The 26,280-nt window shown below is 34.6% G+C and overlaps 2 protein-coding genes across 2 annotated transcripts; both read right to left on the bottom strand.

Moving 5' to 3' along the window:
- Positions 1-9,654: 9,654 nt before the first annotated feature.
- LOC145572149 (uncharacterized) lies at positions 9,655-11,099 on the bottom strand. Its single transcript, XM_081631170.1, has one exon. It carries the CDS (start codon positions 10,896-10,898, stop codon positions 9,930-9,932), a length of 969 nt encoding a protein of 322 aa, XP_081487296.1. The 5' UTR covers positions 10,899-11,099; the 3' UTR covers positions 9,655-9,929.
- A 1,151-nt stretch (positions 11,100-12,250) lies between these two features.
- Positions 12,251-22,365, bottom strand: LOC145572150 (uncharacterized). The gene is made up of 14 exons (XM_081631171.1): positions 22,197-22,365; positions 22,051-22,081; positions 21,874-21,953; positions 20,902-20,941; positions 20,120-20,130; positions 19,605-19,757; positions 19,233-19,437; positions 14,378-14,691; positions 14,187-14,312; positions 13,960-14,093; positions 13,759-13,856; positions 13,475-13,566; positions 13,125-13,246; positions 12,251-12,521 (listed from the first exon to the last, which is right to left on the bottom strand). Exons 1-14 carry the CDS (start codon positions 22,218-22,220, stop codon positions 12,449-12,451), a joined length of 1,503 nt encoding a protein of 500 aa, XP_081487297.1. The 5' UTR covers positions 22,221-22,365; the 3' UTR covers positions 12,251-12,448.
- Positions 22,366-26,280: the final 3,915 nt, after the last annotated feature.

The raw sequence follows: 26,280 nt of genomic DNA on the forward strand, positions 1-26,280 counted from the left end.
TCGGCTCGATCCAAGCCGAAAATAGGGTGGGTTTGGACAAGCTTAAAAACACATTTTTAATTAAAAACTCAAACCCAACCCGAAAAAGTCCGCTTTAGTTTGGCAAGTTCGGTACTTTTTGTGAGTTTGGCCACGAGATATGATGTTAAGGCTCGGCCCGACCCAGTTTTTCTTTTTATCACCTCTAGATTATGTGAAACAATGAAAAACAATGTAAATCCAAAACAAAGCTCTTTATGCAGGGAGTAAATGATTTATGAAAATCCAAAAGCTTTTTACTTAGTATCAAGTTTTGCATCACTTTTATGCTTGTGTATTGTTAGGCCTTCGTAGGTATTGTGTCATCACTTACTCTAGCACCCGAAGCTTACTATACGCAAGAACTCGTGATCTTGTCTCACTTGTGAGTACCCTAACTAGCTTGGCAGTCACAACTCACCAGTCCTAATTAGCCGCACTATGTCGCCGAATGACAGGAGTGTCGCAACCCTTAAGATTTAAACGTCTGCTTGTGTTGCTTTGTGCTCACAAGCCTTATTTTCGCACAAGACTTGCTAGAAGGAAATAGTATGTTGTACGATCTAATATCTGAACACTCAGATCGTTGGTATCAAAGTTGAAAATTGAACCTCTTCATAGTCGTCAACTAAGACACATGCGAGCATCCTAGTAAGCACTACTCAGATATGGAAACAAGCAAAGAAAGAATATGTTGGCTTAAAGGCTAGTCTGAACAATAGGCCCAGTCAAGCAGGTGATGATCAAGCAATAAAAGCAAATTGATGAGTCACGAGAATGGTCAACGAATTAGTGCAAGAAAGAGACATGCTTTGTCAGGCGATCCAAAGACATTAACATACATGCGACCTTAATGCGATGTGGACAAAGATGGTGGTGTTGTTGCAATAAAGATCAAACCTCCCAAACTCGCAACTATAGTGGTACGGTGTCAGAGACACAAAAGACATGGAAAGCTTCCTCTTCGACATAGAGCAATACTTTCGAATTCATCATCAATTGAGTGGTGATTTAAAAGTGGATACTAGGATCATGTACTTGTCGAATAATGCTAAGATGTGGTGGCACACACTAAGCACGATTGCATCGAAGAAAGAAAGTTGAAAATATATATATATATATGGGCGTAATCATAGAAGGAGCTTAGAGTTTAAATTTACCCCGGGGGCATTGAATTGTTGCTCGAATATAATTAAGAAAAACCCACCAAAAGGGCTCGATTTGCGACTATGTGAAGGAATACTTGGAGATCATGTTGTATATTCAAGACATGTATGAGAAGGATTGGTTGTTCACCTTCATCAATGGGTTACAAGAATGAGAGCAATACGAAAAGGTTGATATTCTATTAACCATCATGATTGTTGTAGAAAGACCAATGGACCCTCTGTTGAGAGATCTCATCACTCAAAGAAAAAGACCAATGGGACGTCTACGCATACACTCCGAAAGAAACTCTCTGTAGGAAACCCGAGAAAGCAGTCTCCAAAAAGAAATCTAAAGAAGAAGCTCCCTAGAAGTTGTTCAAGAAGCATAGCATCTGATTAAGAGGATATAGGTAAAAGTGAAAATGCTTGTTTTGAGAAAATAGGGGCAAAGGTTGGTTCATCCCAATATTACGCAAAGATTAGCTTGTTTTGAGTAGTAGGTCACGCAAAGGTGAGATTATTTTTTTTCAATTTTTTTCCATTTTGAAAAATGTCAGAGAGATCTTTGGTACAACATTTAAGGATAAATATAATGTTTCACATACTATTTGGGAAAATACCGAAAGAGCATGATAGTAGAGTGAGATAATGGTTAGAGCCCACATCAAATGGCTTGAAAGAGTTAGGTAAGTGAAATTTTCCACCAAGGCAATTGTTAATGCAAAAAATCGCTAAAGAGACGACCTTTGGTTGGGATGCCAATAACTAGATCAAAAGAGATTGCAAGATGTAAATGATAGAAGTAAAAAGAAGATAGATACGATATGGTGACGCAGAAAACCCCAATGAAGGTGGGTAAAAACCGCGGGTGGCTACTAGTCCACCAATTCACTACGATACGAGCGTTATAGCCATTATTGATACAAATACAATGATTATTCGGGCGACTAAGGCCGTAGATAGTAAAGAAGCATATAAAAACAAGAGATAAGTATACATTAATGCTATTGAGAAGATATATAAACACTGGGTCCATCATTGACACTTGTAGAACAATCGGATGAGACATGTCGTCGTTTAGATCGTCAAACAGAGCCTCATGATGTATCTTTTGATGTATTCATTTGTGGTGTTTTATGCTTGGAATAAGTTGTGTATGATCTGCCTTTATGGCTGGTCATTGCTCCACTTTTATAGGCCTTTAAGTGGTAAAACATTGGTTGAGGAAGATAATGGTGACTTCCTTGATTCTAGGAAGTAGTTGGTTGACTTCAAGACTTGGTCCCTTGATGAATGTAGACTTGTTTAGGCTTCATATTCATGATAAGAACCTCCTTGACTGGTTAAAGGATGGTAGAAAATGCCCTCCTTATTTATAGGAACCACTAATAACAACCATGACTTGTTCCGCAGCATTCTTGCGTCACACTACGAGACGCATCCTGTTTGGACGTTGGGCGTGGGCGTCAGCGTCGTGCGTCATCTTCTGATTTCATCTAACAGTGTCGCGTTAGAGGTGACTGGAGGTCGTCGGAGGCCACTGAAGGTCGACAGAGGTCACTGGAGTTCATCGGGTGTCAAGTATTGACGTCCGTCACTAAGATGTGTCGTCAATAAGATGCGTCATTGACATTTGTTGCTGCTTGGACATGGACATTAGTCTCCTTGACATTTTCCATCTAATTCAACCTTGAACACGAAGATTCGTCTAACACGCGACCATCTTGGTAATAGGACAATCCTTCGAACTTCACTTTGTGTCGTGGGAATTACGCCCATAACAGCAATAGGACAATTAGTTGGGGAATTATCAGATTATACGAAATAATTATTTAAGGTCGGATGAAATAATATTTTTTTAGATTGTAAAGGTTGTTGCCTTGTTGGGCCATGACCCTCATGGGCTGTAACACCCTAGAAATTCCTTTCTTTTAAAATACCTATTTTGCCCTATTTAAAACTTTAAATAGGAATATCTAAGACATTACCGCCACCGTGAAAACGACTAAGGCAACTATCAAAGACACATAGCGGAAGACTAATTTCAAAACCATTCAAAACAAGTCAACTTGAAAAGTCAATCAACAAAAGTAAAGTCAAACCGAAATCAAACGAAGTAAAATAAAATCAACCTACAACTTGGAACCATTATAGGCCCTTATTAAAACCAAACCAAAATCAAAACCTTTTCGTTAGTCATGCATAATATTAATATCATAAATGATTAAAGCAATAAACACATCATATACTTATAGAAAATAGCATGATTCGCTCTTCACTCATGTCCATTCATGAATATGCTTCATCACCTGAAAAGCTTATCTCTACCTATTTCCACTACTCTCCATTAAAAATGGGTCATCATAGGGCCAAGATAAAGACAAGGCCAACAAACACACAATCAGCAAAGCTGAGTACATAAGCGTAATTAACACACTAGCATACAATTCCCTACCAATACACAACTTACCTCGTTGCACCTGTTTTTCAAGCATACAACAATCAATAAAAGTTCTCACTAGACACTGCATAATTTATTTAGCGTTGACTACGCATCAAACGGGTTTCCCCCTAACCTCCCCGAAATAAATTGAGGTTACTAACACGGGAGCTAACCGTGCCAGCATCAAAAACCAATCGTAAGTGACGAAATTCCTGTGCATAATAATAATAAAAAGAATGTATAGCGTCCTGTACTCCACTAGAAGTTATGATTAAATATAAAACCCCATAACTCCCCCCATATGTTCATACTCAAGGTATATACGTTCTAAGAGTTTTGGTGCGTAATCTCTTTCACTTTACGTTATTTGCAGATTATTAAACTTGGTGATGACTCTCAAACCATAATCATTCAATCAACAATAATTATTCAATCAATCAAATATACCAATTTAATTCTTGAATAATTAGTGACCACATAATATTAAATGTTGAACCCTTTTTAATTCTACCTCGGTGCCAATGACACCTTAAACGCATAAAGCGCCACAAATCCTATCCCTCGGTGTTGAAAACACCTTAAGTGCACTAAGGCACCAACATACAATTTATTCCTCGAGTACATAGACACTTATATAGCTCTTTCCTCATGCGTACAACATCAATAAAAATTATGTGATCCATAATAAAATTCCTTTTCAATACTTAAACCAAATTAAACATTTAGTTTAATTAAACATACTTTCTAACATGCCACAAATAAATATGTGGTTCATAAATAATATTCCAAACTATTATTTTCCATCCAATAGTCCATCACAAATAAATCATGCTTCATAATCCAATCACCAATAACAACCAAACCATAAATTCCATTCCAAATCTAGCATGATACTACTTGTAATCAATTAAATACACTTAGTATGCTACTACATCAATAAAATTATGCTAAGTACGCGAACGTACCTTGAATACGATCTTAATATTGCCACAATTAATAAAAATCACTCACTTCGAAATCTCCTACAATTTAAAATCATAGAAGAGTATTAAAATCCTCTCTACACAAATTTTCAGCAATATATACTATTATTAAACCCCTCATAATTTAATTAAAATAAGCTGAAATTATATTCAAAACACCATACTTTAATCCCAATTAATGGGTAATTAAAATTCCTTAAAAAAACTTGATTTTTAATGCTCTACCAAAATTTCCAGCATTATATTTTATGAAAACTTGCTGTAATTTAGCCTTAAAACACTTTAATCAAAGGTTTATACCATTATATATCATAATCCTTCAATAATTTATAAATCAAGAATCTAGGGTTTCAAAAATTGGGGCTTTTTAATTAAAAAAGTAATCTGAAAATTAATTAACATAATACTCATAACCAAACATCAAAAATCAAATCTCAAAACTCATAATTAACAGTTAGATTTAGGAATAAATTGGTTTTTAAACATAAAGATTCAATTTTTTTTTCGAAAACCATGGTAGCTGACAGCCACCAGGCTGCTGCCGGCGGCTGGCGCTGCTGGCTGCTGGCGGCCACCACTGCTGGTGGTCGGCCGATGGTGGTGAAGGGGGAGCCGAAAAAAAAGGGGAAGGGAAAAAGAGAAAGAAAAAAAGAAAGAAAAATAAAGAGAAAAGGGAGAGAAGTTACCTTGGGTTTTCTCCACTCTGGGCAAAGTTTGATTTGCCTCACGTGTTGAATATTTATACCTCTTCTCTAGAAACTCTTCTCCTTAAACTTTCCTCTTTTAATTTTTCTAATCCCATCCCTAATAAAACTTTACTAAAATAAAACTTTCCTTAAATTAAATTCCAACTTAATTAAAATAATTAATTAAATAAACTTTCCTTTTATAAAATATTTCCAAACTTATTAAAATAAATAATTAAAATACTTTAAATAAAACATTTCAATTTAATTAAATACTTCTCAAAATACTTATTTTAATTAAAATACGTATAAAAATACGATATATTACATGGGCCGAGTTCTATTATTGGGGTTATCAATCTTTAGTTCAAGTCTTATTGGACTTGATCAATAGGAGGCCCAAAAGGGTTAATTAGTGAACACTAGACCCTAGTGTAGGTAGTACACCCTACACCCCCTCTAAACACGTCGTTTAGAGTACTATCCACACCCCCCCCCCCCACTAACCTCATTTTATCTGTCCTCACCCTTTTTTACATTTTCTCTCTCCACACCCCATTTCTCTGCAAGTTTCTCTCACATCAGAAGCTTTAATTGCAAAATTGTTTTTAAATTATCACAAAAAAAATCTTCAAGCACTATGAAATTCAATAAAACAAGGCATGAAATATGAAAAAATAAGTTATTTTGTTTAAATTTGGAATGAAAAAGAGTATAAACCCTAGGTTTTACTAATTTTTTTGTTACGATGTATTTCGAAAATGTAATCGAAACATCAACCATGAAAAATGTATATCAATGTAAGTATTATAAGATAATCTTAGTAATTTTCATTGAAAAACTAGTAAATTATATCAGTACATTCTTCAGTTTTGTTTACAAAGTGAAGGAAACCGTTTCAGAGAAGAAAAACAAAGATTAAAGTTCGTAGTTTTTTTTTTTTTTTTTTTTTTTTTTTTTTATGAATGTTCATTGTCATTTTCATTTTGTTAAATGTTCATTTATATATTAGTATAACGTCATTCACATTTTAATAAATGATTAATATGCATGTTCATTTATATATTAGTACATAGTCATTTATGTAATAATATTCGTCCTTTTTCATAGTTTAGATTGGAATATTATTTTGATGAATGTTCATATTTATTTTGGTAGATATTCAATCATATACAAGTATATGATCATTCACAATTTCACATATAAATATACGATTATTAGAATTTTGATAAATATTCATATTTTAGTCATTCTCTTCAAATATTCATGTTCATTTCAATTTTGAATTTCAATACATGTTTTTACTTATATGGATATATGGTAAATCAAACATTAATAGATTCAAGAGTTTAATTATTCAGTGTATATTTCATGTTCATTGATCGTTATCTTTCATGGTCATTTTCAAACTAATAAATGTTCAATTATATATTAATAGATATTCATTTCCAAATTCAATTACGTAAATATGTTCATTTATGTATTAATAGTTGTTCATTTTCATATTAATAGATAGTCATTTCTACATTAATATATGTTCAATTCATTTATATATTAACACATGTTCAATTATATTGATAGATGTTCATTTCCATATCGATCATGTTAGTTGTTATACTCATCCATGTTCATATTCATATGAAAATTGGTTTATTCTAACACTTATTCTTGCTCAAATCTAATAAAGTAATTTATATTTTTTTTTGTCTGTTAGTTAAACAAATAATCGTGGATATAATGAGTTAAACCACACAATGACAAGGAAAAAAGTAAGACGACAAAAATAAAGAAATCGAGAAGGCATGGAGTCACCAAGCAATATGAACCAATAACACGAGCTTGAATTCTTCAAATTTGAATGATCGAGAAGTTTATATTTATAAATGCAAAAAAAAAAAAAAAAAAAAAAAAAAAAAAACCAACAACTTAGCAATAAGATGAATATCTTCATCAAGTGATATGTTGGATCCGATATTGCTTTTATTGTATATTATTAGTTATTACACATCTTAACTATTGAATATGTAAAATAATAATTAACATAAATCAAAACCCCCCCCCCCTTACATAGTATACATGTTATATGCTTATTAATTTCAAAAGATAAATTAATTTTTATTATATATAAATGTTAATTTACACATGGATAAATGTTCATTTTCTTTCTTATTCATGATTATTTCATCTTTAACAAGTAAATGCATTAATTTTAAAATGAACATGTACATATACTTAAAAGTTCATTTTTATACTATTAATTAAAGCACCCAATTATATCTTGAAGTAGTTATTTTTACAAATTTAATAAGGAATTTCAATAAGAGTGTGTGCTATATTGTAGTTGTCATGGAAATGATTCTTATAATTACAATAAGGAGTGTGTGCTACCTTCAAAAATTTTCAATAACAAGTACAAAAATTATAAATTTTATACATTTTTCATCTATAATAATGCTTCTTAATTAAATGTTCAAGTATAAGTAATTGTATGTTCATTTACAACTATTAAATAAATATGTTCATTTTGGAAATATTATATGTTCAATTATAAATAATTGTATGTTCATTTACAACTATTAAATAAATATGTTCATTTTTAAAATATTATATATTCAATTATAAAATTATACGTGTATACTGTTTATAAAAAAATTTAAAAATTATACACTTCTCATTAAAATCAAAACCAAGCTTTATCAATGGTGGTTTAAACTTCATTCTTTACCATTTTCTTTCTCCTTCTCAATCATTTGCATTTGTCTCCTTTAACCCAACCTCAACTCCAACCAAAAGAATCAATCACCGCTACCACAAAATATCGACCACCGCCGCTGCCATAAAATATTGACCACCACCCCTACCACAAAAACCTATGTTATCTCGCCTTCATTGCTGCCACCACAACATAACAACAAAATTGCATTTTGATTGTAAATTGTAATTACTGCGATTAGGATTAAAATCATGAAGCAGAGATTAAAAACTAAAGAAAAAAAATCATAAAAAATCAAAGATAAGAACATAATAACTCACATTGATGAACAATTGAAACTACAATTCCAATTTTAGATGGAAACACAACTTCATAATCATAATCAAAATCGAAAATCAAAGTATTATCTATTAAAGCAACACAATTAAAAGAATTGAAATGAAAAAAAAAAAAGGAAAAAAAGTTGATTAATAATGACGATAACATCAGAGAAATTAGGAGAAAAAAATGTTAGGAGAGAGAAAATGGAAAAATTAATTAAAAGAGAAAGAAATAAAATCATATGTAACAAAAAAAGAAAAGTAAAAAAAATAAAGGAAAAAAAATTATAAGCAGTTTAAAATGACATAAATTTGATTGTTGACGAAAGGATGTAGTGAGGTGAAGTGTAGGGAGATATGATGGAAAGGGGGTGTAGACAGCTTTACCTACAAGGAGGTGTAGGATAAAATTTGCACAAAAGGGGCCGAAACAATCAAAGGGTACTTGATCCAATATCATAACAAACCTTCAATAATTTAGCCAAAATCTTATCTACATCTAGAGTATAATATGGAGTAACAGAGAATGTTCTGTATTTAAAATGCTAAATTGCTTATCAGGACAAAGTAGATTCTAGACCAGTTGATTTTTTCTTCAGATTCAGAGGAATCTAATGCGAAAAACACTCGTTTTCAGTTAGTTTTGCAACTTTTGCTGAAGCTAATATTGTGGACCAGTTGTGGATGGATCAGTTTCAAATAGAAGAAAGGATGGATCACAATATGAGTGGCTAACTTGCTTAATAAGCTGAAGATATTGAGATCATAATGTTCGCAAAGGCAGAAGATGAAGCGTAAGGAACGTTCAATTCACTAATAGGAGAATTAAGCCACGAGTAACCGTCGAATAAGGTAAGCTCGAGGTACTGCTAGTTGAGTCTGCAACATCCAAAGAGAACACTGCAGTAAGAACAAACTGAGACACGAAGCAAGAAAAGACTAATAGCATTACTTAGGAAACACTACCATTGAAAAATGGCAGCAGAAGACCTTATGTTCTCACAATGAAGACAGTTTGCACATTGTTTTGGTCAAGAACACAAATTTTGTACACAAGATCCACTGACTGCATTATAAGAGGCTATACGAATTTCAAATTGTAGCGATTATATGCCGAATTAAACTCAGATTGAATCAGAACAACAAAGTTGAATGCCTCATTTCAATCTAAGGATAATAGATAAATTAAAATTCTGAAATCTATCAATCTGCCTTTTTTTTTGTTTTCACAACTTGTTAAGTAAATACTATCTCGCATTAAATTCCGTCCAAATTCATCTAATCATGCAAAATTTAGCTGTTTACAACAGGCTGTGATAAAATAAACAGAGGAAGTTCTGCAATTCAAACTTGAACAATGGAACCTGTGATTAAGATGATGATAGCGATGATTCTAAGAAATAAAACAAGTCTTAAAAAATAATCAAGGAAATTAAGATACATAAATCTGGTAAACAGACTAACTAATTCTATCAAAGCCTGAATCAATTAGCAAGCCAATTCATTTACAATAAAGACATAATTAGATAAAACCTTAGAAAAAAAAAAAAAAAAAAACCAAAATGAAACTAGACCATAAGATAGATCAGCAAACGAGCAATCAAAAACCGAATCGCAATCAGAAATCACAATCAACATCAAAAGCATCATCCATCATTTCTCCAAGAACAAGTCCACCAATAGCTCCTCCTAATAGACCAGCTCCCAATCCCATTCCCATCCCACCACTCTTCTTTGGCTTCTGTGGTTTTTGCGCATACCCACCTGCAGGAGGATAAGCAGGGTACCCACCAGGTGGAGGATACCCTCCAGATGGAGGGTAACCATACCCGGCATTAGGCGGAGGAGGGTATCCTCCATACTGAGGATACCCCTGTGGTGCAGCAGAGTATGGAACCCCAGTTCCATGGGACTGCTGTGGAGGGTACTGCTGCGGAGGATACCCTCCTGGTGCACCAGCTGCAGCATATGGGATTCCTGCTGCAGGAGGTGGTGCCTGCGAATGCGCAGGAGGGTACCCTCCTGCATGATGTGGTGGTGGGTATACATCGCCATACCCTCCACCGTACCCTCCAGGTGGAGGATATGGCGCGGCAGCAGCAGAACTCGAACTGCTGCTGCATGACTGCGCAGGTTTATACTCCCCTTTACCATAAGAACCCATATTGTTAACATCAACAAATTTGTATGACAACTTAAGCTCCCCTTGCGCCTTCTGCGACGAAACCCTCTTAACCTGATAAGTTACAAGCTGAGAACCACTAGGATCCTTAACACCATCTAACAACTCTTTCAAAGGTACAAGAACTTCCCCTAAATCTTTATCAGCACCAAAGGTATGCTCATGCTTCAAGGTAAATACAACATATTTACCAGGCTTCGCAGCAACAGCATCATCGATAGTAAACCTCATCGTATAATTCCAAGCCGGGTTCGTGCCACCATCTTGATGCACCGGGGTTTTTTGCTTGTTTTTTGGATCATCAGATAGGTGAACCACAACATAAGGATCCATCTTACCTATAAGATTAACATTCTTGAGATCTTTTGCAGAAATCAGAGTGATTTCCAAGGTTTTGTAAACCATTTTTTTTCCTATAATCTTCTGCAAATGCAAAGATGAACAAATTTGATATAAACAGATAGAGAAATAATAGATAGATGAACAAAGTTGTTGACTTTCTGAAAGTTAGGAGATCAGATAATATCGATGAAATACACGAAACGTTATAATGCAGGCGTAAGGAGTATTAATAGATAGAATATTATAACGGGCGTACTCGTTTATGACGCGTAGAAGTTTTGAAAGCTTCTTTCTTGGTGAAATAAATACATTAAATAAATAAAACAAATATTAAGTCATTATCTTTTTGGAAATGGTGGGTCACAAGAAAATTCAAAGTAAAGTCATCTTTATTTACAGAGAAGACATGCAAATTGCCTAGTTGCTTCTAATTAATTAATGGCAAAAATATCCCCACCCAAACTATGGACCCAAAAAAGAAGAATATAAGAAATTAAAAATTGAAAAAACTAAAAGTAGGTACAAAAAAAATTAAAAGAATTTCTGGATAAATTGTACTCCGTAGGTTGGAACTTTTGGAAGTACAAAAAGTGTAGGATATTTTGGACCAAATTAAAAAAGGGTATGATATTAACAAGCATATCATTATTCTATCTTTAAAGATTATACTCAGTAATCATCATGACAGCCCAAAACAGGTGTGGAGATTCTTTCTCAAATACAAGTAAGAAGGATATAAAATCATAAAAAAAAATATTTAGTGGACAGTGGTTAATTTATAGGCTAAATGCATTACATAAACTTTCATGGGTGCCTTTTAAGCTATGTTATTTGGACTCAATATTTATGTCCGATACGGGTACGTGTTCAAGTGTCCAACTCGGCTATTCTGTGAAAAAATTGCATGATTTTGAACTAAAAATAAAGTGTCCAAATGACAAGGGTCCGACACAAGTACTTGATGTGAAATAAAGAGTCTGAATAACATAACTTTGAAGTAAGAAAAAATGTCATAACACACTAGAAACGCACACAAGTTAACCCGGCTCAATTTAACAAGATAGACACTTTCAAAGTTAGAGGAAAAGGTAAGGGGTTCTTTAAATATCAACGTACCCTTAATAAAGATTGAACCCTAATCTCATGGTAAAAAGGCGCAATTTTTTTCCACTAGTCAAGCTTAACTTGGTGAGTCTTTTTCTTCTATTACTTCTTATGAATCCAAAATATTGTAAAATGAGATGATGTAGATAATGATGATTCAAAGTATATTTAATGAAAACATATATATTGTAAAATGAGACGATGTAGATAATGATGGTTCAAAGTATATTTAATGAAAACATATATATGTACAATATTTGTATTCTACAACAGGTAAATTTTTTTCATAACCCTACAAAAGAGAATCTACTTGTTCTAATACAATTCAAAACACATTGAGAAACCAAAGGGCTAAGAAGAGGACAAGATCAAAATAGCTTGATTACCAAGGAGTTGTGACATTCACTCCACTAGGGGAACATTTGATGGCATATAAACATCATCTGATGTTGTGTCTTGAATCTGATATCTTCTTCAAAATGAATATATTCGAGATAGAACATTGTGAATCAAGTATGGATTTGGGAAAAGTACAAGGTCAGAATTATGATCTCTCCACCCTTTAGGACCTGTACCTCTTTCCTGTCAATAAATTGTACTTCATCATTTACGTTCATAACGGGATCTAATCAAAGTCACATACACAGTACAGTTCATTAGTGTGCATTTATGCATTCATTAGCGCGGACTAAGAAACTTCTTTATAGCATGGCCAAGCGCCTTTCTACGTTGCAACACCATTCCCTCTAGAGAACACTTTAATAATCCAACTTCAGAAGCAAAGCCACACAATGTGAGCTTTGAGCTTGTCACTTCGAGCCTAACTAGAGTTATAAGGAAACCACACTAGAGGCCTTTAATATTTCTCACAGATCCACAATATCTCGAGTAACCGTGTGTTCTTGGGTAGATTACTTTAAGTTATATGTAGGGCCCACACTGTCAACTAACTTAGGAAACTCGAATTGGCAGTTGTGATTGTGGGCCCTATAGTCCAACACATAATGCATGATGGACCTATAAAAGTAACAGCCAATTGCCATGAATACTTAATACTACAGCAAAAAAAACATCTTAATATTCCATCTAAAAGAAAACGTGTAGTGAAGCTACCACTACATATAAAATTATACAGCACCAGACTACAAGCAATATTTTTGCAAGGAAAATGACATGAATACTTACCAAGGTGGATAGATACGGATTAAGTTCCCTACTTCCAGGTTGACATCACCACAAACCCTCGAATTAAAGATGATGGTCCAAATCTTCCCAAAATTTTCCAGTTGAGGGTTCTGAAGTGAACTCTGCAAAAATTTTAGCAAAAAAAATATGATTAGGCTGCCAGTTCATTTGACATCCAATGCATATAAATTACAAGTCTACAACCATTGAACAGTCCTTCCCAACACAACAAAATTCATAGTCAAAGCGCAAAATTGGAAGAGAAGATGGAAATACACAAGGAATTTCTACAAAGGGGGGGGGGGGGGAGAAGTGACTAAAAAAGTACAAAGACCATAATCAGAAATAACCTCTTCATTTTCAATTAGTGAGCAACTGCAAACACTAAGTTTGGCATCAAAGGATCTTGATAATATCTTCACATCAATGCACCTTGCTTCATCTGAATGGAGTAAAACAGGAAAAACTGAGCCAGGTTTCTGGGCAAAGGAACACTAAATCGCAAAAATAATTGTAATTACTCCAATTTGTTACTTACTAGTTACTACAATTACATAGGACAAAGACCACACAAAAATTGTTCAACAAAAAAACTCATAAATTTGAGTACTATTCTACAGTATATTTCTATCACCTTTAGGCCAAACTTCAGTCTGCACCTTCTTCAAGAAATCAGCATCTTGTTCCTTCTGCTGTTGCATTATATGCTGCAATCTTTCAAAGAGACCAGTACTGCACCACTCAAACACATACACACAAAAGCTCAGGGAGCAGGTTGGAATAAAAACCTTCCATGGAAGGAGTATATCAAGATTCACCTGTTTTCAACACTCACCTAGATTGTTTCAGTGCTGTGAAGGAAGGTCTTTTATCTACCACTGAAGCACAATCAAAGGCTTCCTGGAATTTGTCCGCCATTGATTTCCTTCCGGATTCTACTAAAGCAAGTGCTAAATTTTGAGTATTGTCCTAAACAATGAATGAAGATCTTATTTTAACAGCAGAAAGTTATCTTAATGGTCTATAGAAAACATATTATAATCAGCAACTACATAAAGATACCTCATTGTCTGTTGAAGATCCACTATGCATAACCTCACAAGGGTCTTCATCACTTACTAAATCCTTGTTAGGCAAAGTCATGCTTCTAATAACAGCGCGCTTTCCTCTTCCTTTTCTCCTACTACCCTGTAGCAGATGGTTTATCAGACTGACTTGAGATAGAGCAATCAGAGGGGATTATAATATGTAACCTTTTTAGGCTTCAAGATTGGATTGCTGGTTTTTCCCTGGAGGTTGTCCAAAAGTTCAGCCATGGAACGTCTATGATTATCATGATCTATAGCTGCTTCCAATGGCAATGCAAGACTTGATGTCCCAGCATCACTACCTCCAAGGAGTATGGGACTAATCTTATCAATAGGCTGATATTCACTGGGCTCAGCTTTATCAAGCAACTCATCATCACTGGATGAATTCAGATTCTTATCTTTCCAAACAGACCACAAATCTACTTGTTTTTGTGGCTGTAAAGATGAAGATTTTTTCTTGATTTTACATCTTCCACCTGCACCAGGTCAAATTAAACTCTTGCAGTTCAAGACCTTCAAGTACAACGTGCAGAGCTTATTGCATATCACAGGCTAGACTGACTCAATCAATTTCTTATGAGGTTAACACAGGCTACAATGACAAGGTAAAACAATCAGGAAGACCAGTCTCTAAGTTTTGCATTTAACATAGGATGACAAATGCAGGAAGATGGACATCTGCATTACAAGATGATAAATCAAAAATGCGAACCTAGCATGCTCTCTAACTTTGCTTTCATTTTCATCTTCAGGTTTATTCTTTCTCTCTCTCTCTTTTCTTTTTTTTTTTTTTTTTTTTTTTTTTTCAATTTATCCTTGATTTACCCCATTTATAGTATCTCCATAATCTCAACTCTTCAGTCTTCAAGCTGGTGCTCCTTATTGTTGGCATTCAGTATTTACCATTGTAGTCAATTATCCCACATATGATGCCTCTTTGACCCTACTACAAATATCTTCATCACATATTCTAACACTTTCAATCACCACAAAGCCATGTCAATTTACATACCTCCGTATTCATCTTCAATAAGAAATATATTTAAATAGATTAGCATTACAACAATACAACCCATATAGCAAAATTGTTTGGACAACAGTGCCACAACTTTTCTTCACCTACAGAGACATGTTACAATCACATAGTATTCTGCATGCTCCTCCATTTGAACCAGCCAAACTTGATTTTGAACCAAACATAAGTCAATATCTTTGTCATTTATGAGTATCACAACAATCAAATCTAAATCACTCATCTTTAGGTGACTACCTCTATTAAGGCAGGCAGGGTCATCTTAGTAATTCTGTCAAGAGAATCAAGTTTGTTATAACTGATTTTTCTGCCAGCTGAGCTAGGTTGTTAGGGGGTCTGTATCATTCTCATTAGGGAATCTTTACTGTTATTTTTCCTTGCTGTTTTTGTCCTTATGTAAAAAGCTAAGCTTTGTCCTATTGTATATATTTCTGCTTCCTGCACTCAGCTAAGAACAATGAGAATGATCAGTTGCTTTCCCTGCTAATTTCCTCTGATTTCATCTCCTTGCATCACACTGTTATTTCTGTCATCATGGTATCAGAGCGGTGATGCAACATCGGGATTGTAATAGCAGTGGCATATCCTTCTCATTTGTATCTTTTCCCAGCTGCTTATTTTTCTTGAATCTTCTGTTCTGTATTCTTTCTTCTTTTTACTTCTTCTCTCTTGTATTTCTCTTTCTGTTCTCTCCTCTTTCTTTCTCTCTTATCTATGGCAGCTGATACTGGTAATATTTTGTATCTCCACCCTAATGATGGTTCTTACTCCATCAGTGTGGATAAGCTCACTGGATCTTCAGATTATAGATCCTGGAGAAGATCTATGGAGATTGCTCTTTCAGCAAAGAAGAAGCTTGGGTTTGTCAATGGCACAGTGCTCAGGTCTTCCTATTCAGCAGATCCAGTGAAGGCAGAGCAGTGGGATACCTGTAACTCCATGGTAATCTCTTGGATACATGCCTGTTTATCTGATACTATTAAAAAATCTGTGTTGTTTGTTAATACTGCAAGAGAAACTTGGATTCAACTTGAGAAGCGTTTTTCTATTTCTAATGGCTCCAGAAAATACAAGTTGAATAAGGATTTATACAGTCTAAAACAGAATGGTAATTCTATTAATGCATATTTCACTAATATGTCTAGCTTGTGGGAAGAAATAGATGCTATGAATTCCTTGCCTGTGGTTACTGAGTCTAATGCTGAGATTAGATCTTTGTTGAGTGCTATATCAAAATATCAGGAAGAACAAAAGCTATTTCAGTTTTTAAATGGTTTAGATGATCATTTTGGAGCAATGAGGAGTCAATTGCTTATGTTAATTCCTTTGCCAACTGTTGAATCTGCTTGTTCATTGCTGCAACAAGAAGAAAGTCAGAGAGAAGTGTTGCTCTCTCCTACACCAGACCTAGATATTTCAGCTATGTATAGCAGAAATACAGTCTCTGCTGGTATTCTCAGAAACCCTGGAAACATGGCTTTTCAGTCGAAAAATCCAGGTGATAGCAGATCTGCTGGGTGTTCTGTTTGTGGTGTCAGGGGCCACACACCTCACACCTGACAGATGCGGGAAGGTTATTGGATATCCTAGTTGGCATCATAAATCTAAGTCCAATACTCAGTCCAATACATGGCAGTATCAATCTAGATCTGGATTTCAGGATCAAAAATGGAGCAAACCTTCTCCAAAATTGGCTGCTGTAGCTCAGACCATTTCATCTGCAGCAACTAGTAACTCAGGCAATGTCACACTCACTCAACATCAATTTGAGCAGCTGCTAAGGCATAGCTCTCTTCCTATAAAGAACTGTGATACTGATGAAGAACTTGACACCAGTTCTCAGGCATGGTGTCCTGTAACTCAGCAGCATTGCACTCAGATGACTGGATCATTGATTCTGGTGCTTCAGACCACATGACCTCTTCTCTATAATTTGTGACTAATCCCAGGAAATGTCAGCAAATTCTCACTATAAATCTTCCTACAGGTGCTACCTCTCAAGTCTCTCATATTGGCACTGTAGAGCTCCCAAACTCTCTATATTTGCAGAATGTCTTGGTTGTGCCTAATTTTAGGCACAATCTTCTTTCTGTTCACAAACTGATGAAAGAATCTCAGTGTGAGGTTGTTTTTAGTGATACTCACTGTGTTATCAAGGACATTGCTACCAAAAAAATTAAACGGATAGGAAAGGCTAAGAATGGCTTATACTATCTTTCTCCTTCTTTTTCTTCTATTCTTGCCACTAATAGTCCTGTTGTCACTTCACCTTGTATGGCAGCTAGTTCTGCATCTGACAATGTGTCTTTTGCAATTTGGCATCATAGACTTGGTCATGCCTCTTTAGGCAAGCTCAAACATATTGATTGTATACAGCAGTTCATCTCTGACAAATCTCAGATTTGTGTTACTTGTCCCATGGCTAAATTTGCTAAATTGCCATATGATTTGAGCTCTTCTAGAGCATCCTATCCATTTGAACTGATACATATGGATATCTGGGGTACATACAGAGTCTGTACTAGGGGGAAATACAGATATTTTTTGACAATTGTTGATGATTACACAAGGTCAACTTGGATCTATCTTTTGCAGCAGAAATCTGAGTCTCTCACTAAACTCAAGGAGTTTTCTAACTATGCTAAGACACATTTTGATCTCAAAATAAAGTATCTCAGATCTGATAATGCCCTTGAATTTCATGATCCTGTGATCTATCAGCAATTATTAGGCAAGCTAATTTATCTTACTATTACTAGACCTGATATATCATTCACTGTCCAGCTGCTCAGACAGTTTATGCACTCTCCTACCTCTACACACATGCAAGCAGCTAAGAGACTGCTTAGATACTTGGCTGGAACAACATCTCAAGGGATACTTCTTGCTTCTCACTCAGCTGCTGAGCTCACAGCATATTGTGACAGTGATTGGGCCAGTTGCCCTACCTCTAGAAGGTCAACAACTGGTTATTGTGTTCTCTTAGGCAAGTCACCTGTCTCTTGGAAGGCAAAAAAGCAGCCTGTGGTTGCTAAATCCTCTGCTGAAGCAGAATACAGGGCAATGGCCTTGACAGCATGTGAGGTTACTTGGCTGAAGGCTCTTCTCAAGGACTTGGGTCTCACTCATCTAGGTCCTACTCTCCTTAAATGTGATAATCAGGCTGCAATCTCTATTGCTACTAATCCTGTTCTTCATGAAAGAACAAAACATGTGGAAATTGATTGTCACTATGTTAGAGACATGGTGAAATCTGGTGATCTTGTCACTTCTTATGTGTCTTCTCAAGATCAGATAGCAGACATCCTCACAAAGGGTCTCTCAGTTCAGCAACACCAGCACTTACTGCACAAGCTTGGTGCTTGTTCATCCAAGCACTCAGCTTGAAGGGGGGTATTAAGGCAGGCAGGGTCATCTTAGTAATTCTGTCAAGAGAATCAAGTTTGTTATAACTGATTTTTCTGCCAGCTGAGCTAGGTTGTTAGGGGGTCTGTATCATTCTCATTAGGGAATCTTTACTGTTATTTTTCCTTGCTGTTTTTGTCCTTATGTAAAAAGCTAAGCTTTGTCCTATTGTATATATTTCTGCTTCCTGCACTCAGCTAAGAACAATGAGAATGATCAGTTGCTTTCCCTGCTAATTTTCTCTGATTTCATCTCCTTGCATCACACTGTTATTTCTGTCATCAACCTCCTTCACACTATCTTGATCAGGATCCTCCTAAATACTTAATTTTTGCATAATTCAATTAGATAGCCAGTCAAAAAAAAAAGTTCTCCAGATGTTTTTGAGATTAACATTGCTTAGCAACATAAAATTAGAGCAAAACGCTGAACTGAAGTAACTGCCTGCTGAGTGCTGGCTAATCAATGCATTGAACCATGCGAAAATAAAGGTGTCTCATTAACCACATAAATGAAAGCGCACCAAGCATCTGCAGAAAAGAAAAAGGAGCATGATTATGTACAAGATACTACCCTTACCACGATTCTTGTTTTTTGAATTGAACGGATGGCATGTAGACCATCTGGCCCTTTCACTTAGTTGATCCATTCTTCTCGCCTCTTTGTCAACCTCAGAAGATGTGCAGGGCTCAAATTGTTTTACATTTCCTTTGGTATAAAGATCGAGCATCTCAGATACATTATTCCCTTCATTGATGGATTTGGAAAAAATATTCCTTCCTTTCTGACAGAAAAAGCAAGTCAAAAGTATGTCTCAATAAGTTGATAGGTGCCATTGAAAGATCAACAGTAGATAGTGCCAGGGTAACTCAGCAGAGACATTATATTAGCATATTATCACTTGTCAAAACGCATCACAACAAAAATTTTAAGCAACAGTGTACCAAATACCTTAACACTAGAGATTCTCTCAATTGGATCACAAGTCGAACCACCAGCTTTAATGATGATTGAGTCACATTCAACATTATTCTCGCAATCAAGGTTCCTCTTATAAAAATCTGGTGCTTCCACCTCATCTTCAGACAAGAAGCCTGAATCCCTCTGATAGAATAGACTTTGTTATGTACAGCACAGCATTTTTAATATCCATGTATACACAATTTAATAGCTGAGAAACAAGTTCATTCAGATAAATGTTCAGCTGCCTTCCACAAATATATTCAACTTCTGGCAACTCCTTGTTTTGCAGGGTGTGGACCCTATGGAATATTTTAGCTCTAAGGTCTCCATAACTGCGTAAAGTTACACAGTGACGATCATCTCAAGCAATAAACACCAGGAAGGCAGGAACCCATTCATTAGGTCATCGAGTCCATGGAGGAAGCCTGTACACTTGATGGATTGCCTTTAAACTAAGAAAACAGAGTAGCTTTATCGTTGGTCGTTCATAATTTCAAATTTACCTGGCGTAAACCTGTACAAGAGACACTAGTTCTATAAACATCAGAATTAATGGATTAATAGCTATACCTAGCATAAATGTAAGATGATTACAGGGTAAGGATTCAGCATATAAAATATTACATTCCATCTGCATTTGCAACACCACGAACACAGAACTCAAAAGAGAATATCATAACTGGTTGCAAGTTCAACTCATGCCTCTATCCCTCGCCCCCCACCACTACCTACCAGCAAAAAGGAAATTCTACCAAGTTTTTTCGCTATCATTACCGCATACACAAACAAAAGGAAAAGAAATCACATATATTTATGAGATAGATTGGAAGGCAACCTAGTCCTAGCCAAGCTCAAAACAAGGCCTACTTCAGAAATTTGTCGGTGTTGTAATGGGATGGATGAATTGAGAATATAATTTCCCTTACTTCCCAAAAGAAGGTTGTATAGTGTTCGTAAAATAGGAGAACTAATCAACAGAATAATTTAGGTAATTCACAATCATCACCAGTCTGCTAAACAAGTGTACGAACAATATGTAATGAATATTTGGTCAAAATCCATAACAGAGAGAATTCAATGTTTTCTTTTTTCTGCAAAAGGTCTAAAGAGGTAATTATCAATACAACTTCCAGGAACAAACAAGAGCTTCACGATCACAAGTTGAAGAAAATTACAGCCATGCAAATGGACTGGCACAGCTATAAACACAAAAATCAACACACTTAAGAACAAAGGTACATCAGAAATACTAGTAGAAAGAAGTCAAGGCAACGTCTGAGAATACCTTTGAGTAACTCAAGTTGTGATGCAACTCCCAGGCTTTTCTGAAACAGAAAAAGTATATGCAGTTTTTCAGAATATATAACCACTGATTATGTTGACTGCAAAACTTGACTCATACCCTTATAGCTTTTTTTTTTTTTTTTTGGGAAAGAACCCTTATACAAAATTAAAATCTCTTAATAATCATTAAATTGGCATGTTCTCCATCATGCACAAGGAGCTTTTTTTTTTTTTACTCCACAGTTCTGATTCACATATATCGATATACCATATACGTGCATAAGGCATCATCCTAGTGTACAAAAGTAAGTAATTATTAACTCCATTTTCTGTAATGCACAATCAGCTATATTACCAGATGTCTCGTTCTCAAAACTAATCACTGATTCTCAGCGAATCTTGTCTTTCATTAGACATATTCCCCATGTGTGAGTGTGTGACAGCACTAGTAAAATCATAATGACATTCCTTGCTATATAGAAAAAGCATTTGGTAAATTGTGTTAAAATTTAACCACCATTTCAAATGCTTTTCTCACAAACTTTAGCGACCAAAAATACATGTCCATCAAGCTACGGAATGTTTTCATAGTCATAACACCAAAATGACTAAAGTTCTTTTTCTTCAACAAGATACTAAAGAGTAAAAAGAAATTCGTCGCCCTTAACACAATGTCTTACTTTCTACATCCGCAATATCCCAAACACACGAGAGTAAGGTTACCAAATTCCAGACCATCTTAGACCCGCCCCTCTATACAATGTCTTACTTTCCACATTCCACAACTTCTACCTTTACATTATTTTTCAATTACTCGAATTCATATTCGCAAGACATTCACTAGCACATTGTTATAGTAAAATTCATGTCAATACTCAAGAACTATATCTTAACAAGTGTAATCTCATACAACAGCAAATAATCTACTCAAAAACCACAATCAACAACATTAACAACTTAGAAATAATGTTACCTTCTTACAATCCGACGTTCCGGCTAAGGGAACGTAGTTTTCCGACCATTTACGACCTTGTTCTTCTTCTTCATCATCGTCTGTAAATAATTCAATAAATGGTAGAAATAATTCGAAAATTGTACTCTATATTAGTTTGATATTTTCATTCAAATATAATTTTTAAAGCTGACTTACCAGAAATACTTTGATCAGAATCAGGAATCTCCTAAAAAATAAAAATGAATTATCAAACTGAAAAACAATAAATTTCAAGGTTTTCACAAGTAATTCAGTGCAAATTCAAAGAAAAAATAATAATGATATGAGACGAACAATATTACCGAAAATGAATTGTGTCGCCACATTGAAAATCTGAGAACCCTGATTTGGTGGAATTTTGCGGTTGCTTGTTGCAATGATGAATTTGGGTCGAATGTCTATGCTCTTTTCAACACATTATTTTCATGTTTTCAGTTTGCGCAAGTACTCAAAGATTCAAACTGGAGTTGCCGAAAGGTCCCATAACATATTACTTTAGGGGTTTACTTGAGAGCTTCGATCAAGGGTTATTTAACGGATTCGGTCAGGGGATTACTCGATCAGGGATTACTCGAGAGATTATTCGGTCAGGGATTACTTAATCAGGAATAACTCGAGTAATCCCTGACCGAGTAACTTGAGTAACCCCAGTGTAGGCGTCGTTCGAAGCGCCCCTACGTAAAACATGTTGTGAATATATTTAACACTCATAGGAAATGGGAATTGACATGTACGATTAGGGACAAATAAAGTAGGGAGCCGTCAACAAGTTTTTAAAGTCACAGATTATTTAAGGCAACCACGAATAAGGGACAACGAAAGGCAACAACGATCGACCCGTGATGATTACACTCCATTCATGATCCATGAAAGTACTAACTCCATATGGTTCGGAACCACGAAAGGAGGATCAGGGATGATGGTACGAAGTGAGTCATGGAGTCACATTCGCCCGTATTGGCCTCTACTCGATTCTTATTTTGAAAAGTGATCTTGCGATCTCAAAGGCATGCAAACAAATATTCGATTTGCTCCAAACTATTATTAGGCTAAATTGGTTGAATATTAATGCAACACATAATTCTAAAATATTGTGACCACTTGATTAAACAACAAGATTAAAAAGGAACCTAAACCGGTTGTCCAAATTATCTTATTAGTCGCGATATTCAATTACATATTTCCTTTAACATGCAATATGGTGATCAATTAAAAAATATAATAAAATCAACATTAATATTGGAAGCAATTTAACAATAATATCGTTAGTCAAATCAAATTATAATAACCCTAATCATGATACTAGCAATAAGAATAAAAATAAGAGTAATTAAGTGAATAAATTACTTACTTTCCGCGTTTCCTTGAATTGCTACATCATGAATAAATTGTTAGTAACTTCAATAAATATATAAACCAAAAAGTAGAGTTGATTTGGTCCAAACCCTCAGTCAATTTTACCTTTCACACCTTGGTTTAAGGATGGAACCTCGGGTCAAGTATGGAATCCTTGGAGTGCTTAAGGGATGTACGAAGAGAGAATAGGGAAGGCTAGTATTAGGCTAAGAGAGAGAAGAGAGAAGAGAGAATGATTGTTGGTGTGTAAGAGAGGAAGAGAGAATATTTTTGAGCCCCGAACTGAAGAAATCAGTAGGGTGTTTATAGAGGAAATGAGCAGGGGGTTCCACGAAACCCTAGAAGTGATAAGCGCCGCGGAAAAACCCTAATTAAGCACTGCGTCACGGCGTGTGTACCGTGACACAGTATTGCGCACCATGACACGGTGTACAGTTTTGCCTAAAAAACGTCCAGATTCATTAAGCATAGAGAAAACATGTGAAAAACACCGTGTCATGGTATGTGTACCGCAACACGGTGCAAAGTACCGTGACACGGTACAAAGCACTATGACACATTAGCATATGCCGCGCCGTGGCGTTTTGCCTTGACGCGGTAAATTCCTATTTTTACACGTTTTTAAAACTATGATAACTTTTGACCGGTAACTCGAAATAAAGCATATAATATATCGTTGGAAAGCTTATCAAGTATACTTTCCTACACAATTAGAATCAGGTCAAAATCTTATGTAGATTTTAAAATATGACTGTTTTAGTGAAAGGGTGTCAGTTTTGGGCCGAGTTTAGTGTTTTGCTCATATCTTCTTCATTTTAAATCGGAATTGAGCTTATGATGTATCGTTAGAAATCTTATTTAAAGGCCTATATAACCAAATAATGTTTGGATCAATATTATAGGGCCAAAAAATCAGTTTCTCTCAGTTTTGTGATGTAGACACGAAAAGTGAAAATTAAGTTATAGTTTAGCAAAATGGGCCAGGGTTTGGGTTGGTTTATGAAATGTATTGGGATTGAATATGGATTTAAGCACTCCCAAGATTAAATACTCAACCCGACCAATAATGGCGGTAAAAAATTTTTCATCATCGGTTTTGGTTTTGGGGATATTTTTAGGTGTCTACACCCGGCCACAATGAAAAATCCCCCATATGGCAAATTCCTCTTTTTTTTTCTTTTTTTTATCTTTGTTTTTGTGTTTTTAGTAATTGTACTCACTTCGTGTTTTAATAAGTGTTACAGTTACTAATTCCTGCCGTGTTTTAATTAATAAGTGTTACACCTTCTTTTTAGGCAAAAAGTTTCATTTAAATATTACTGTATATCTTTTTCTCTCAGGTTCCCCACCCAAACCCACTAATACATTATTTATTATTTCTTTCCTCTTTCATTCATTACTTTACGGTAAAATATTAACCCCATTATCTTTCTTTAATAATTATTTAATACACTAACTACCCCACTAACCTCTTATTTTATTTAAGTTAATTAAATTGTCTGAAACTATGTGCCGGTCAAAGTATAATGTTTAACTTGGCTTGTTTGAGTAGTTTTTAATATTAGCTATTTGTGTGACTGTTTGACTATTTGTTGTACGTAAATTTGTTTGATAAAATCAGCTGATAGCTAATGGATGTAATTATGCAAAATGACGTTAAATAATATTATTATGTGTTCTTATATATTCATTTATTATCAGTATTATTATTACTAATTACTTATTTACTAATTTTAATTATTAATTACTAATACAAATTACTAACGATTAAAAATTATTAATTATTGATAAATACGGAGTAATAATTAATTAATAAGTATTAATTACTAATTATTAGTTATTAGTAATTAATTATTAATTACTAATTATTAATTATAAATAAAAAGCTAATACTTCAAAAAATTTCTTTTAAAACCACGACTAGATTAGTGCATTAGTCATTTACACATTACATATACGATTCGAAAAAAAGTCAAAGGAAAATAGAGGAAATTACAAGTAATGCAGAGGATAATACCACCAAAAGAGGACCAACCATCTATGTCATTCCTCATGAAGTATTGTATGAATTCCCATGGATTCACAACCCAAATGATTGATGGATTGTATTTGATGACATTGTAGATGACAATAGCACCATTTAATATAAACCAAATGCTAAAAAAGCGAAAAGATATCTGACTTTATCAGTCCCACACCTATTGCATCATGAAAAGGAAAATTAAGATGGTAACTGACATCCAAACCACCATTTTTACAAGAGAAATTATTATTTTTTTTTTTTTGAAAAAGCAAGAGAAATAATTATAATTATGGAGAAGTAAATAGAATCATTTCACGAAACAATTTTACATTTTCCCTACAAATACGTACAATGTAGCACTAACATTCATAAAACAAAAGGGAGTATCCGTGTGTGTATAATTATATATATAAATAATTATATATATAAATAATTATATATATATATATATATATATATATATATATATATATATATATATATATATATATATATATATTTCACGTAGCAGATAAAACTGCTATTAAATTCATGTCAATTGAAGACCTTTATTAGTTCAAACCCGTAGCAGATAAAACTACTATTACATTCATGTCAATTAAAAACCTTTATTAGTTTTTTTTTAAAAAAAATAATGGTACCGAAAAAACACAAAAAAAAATAAAGAAAAAAAGTAATATCACCTGACAAGGTGTAAAAACATCATCTCTTATCACAAGTGAAACAGTAAGAAGTCTGGCAAGTGAAACTGCAGTTGTATACTGTGAGAAGGGTGTGCCCATTGTAGGGGATCCTTCTCCTCTATGCCCATGGCCCTTTAAAAGATTAGGACTTTACCCTTTTTTAAGGTGTGTTAGTATTTGAATTCCTGACTGTTTTGGGGACCTTGAATTAAAATTGATTATATCACAACGTTTTTTTGCAAGAAGCTAATAAGGAGTCGCCAATGAGTTTTCCTCGTTCATGCCTTTCTCCCAAGTAGAGTTCAAGGAATATTTAGCATGAAT

Source organism: Chenopodium album, chromosome 12 (assembly GCF_948465745.1).
Source record: "Chenopodium album chromosome 12, dcCheAlbu1.1, whole genome shotgun sequence".
Classification (NCBI taxonomy): Eukaryota; Viridiplantae; Streptophyta; class Magnoliopsida; order Caryophyllales; family Amaranthaceae; genus Chenopodium; species Chenopodium album.

Coding starts and splice junctions, on each gene's coding strand:
- LOC145572149 (XM_081631170.1), bottom strand. CDS start 10,898: ATGGTTTACAAAACCTTGGAAATCACTCTGATTTCTGCAAAAGATCTC.
- LOC145572150 (XM_081631171.1), bottom strand. CDS start 22,220: ATGTGGCGACACAATTCATTTTCG. Junction 14,692..19,232: donor TTCAAAAAACAAGAATCGTG/GTAAGGGTAGTA, acceptor GACCTGGTGCAG/GTGGAAGATGTAAAATCAAG. Junction 13,567..13,758: donor GACTGAAGTTTGGCCTAAAG/GTGATAGAAATA, acceptor TACTCCATTCAG/ATGAAGCAAGGTGCATTGAT.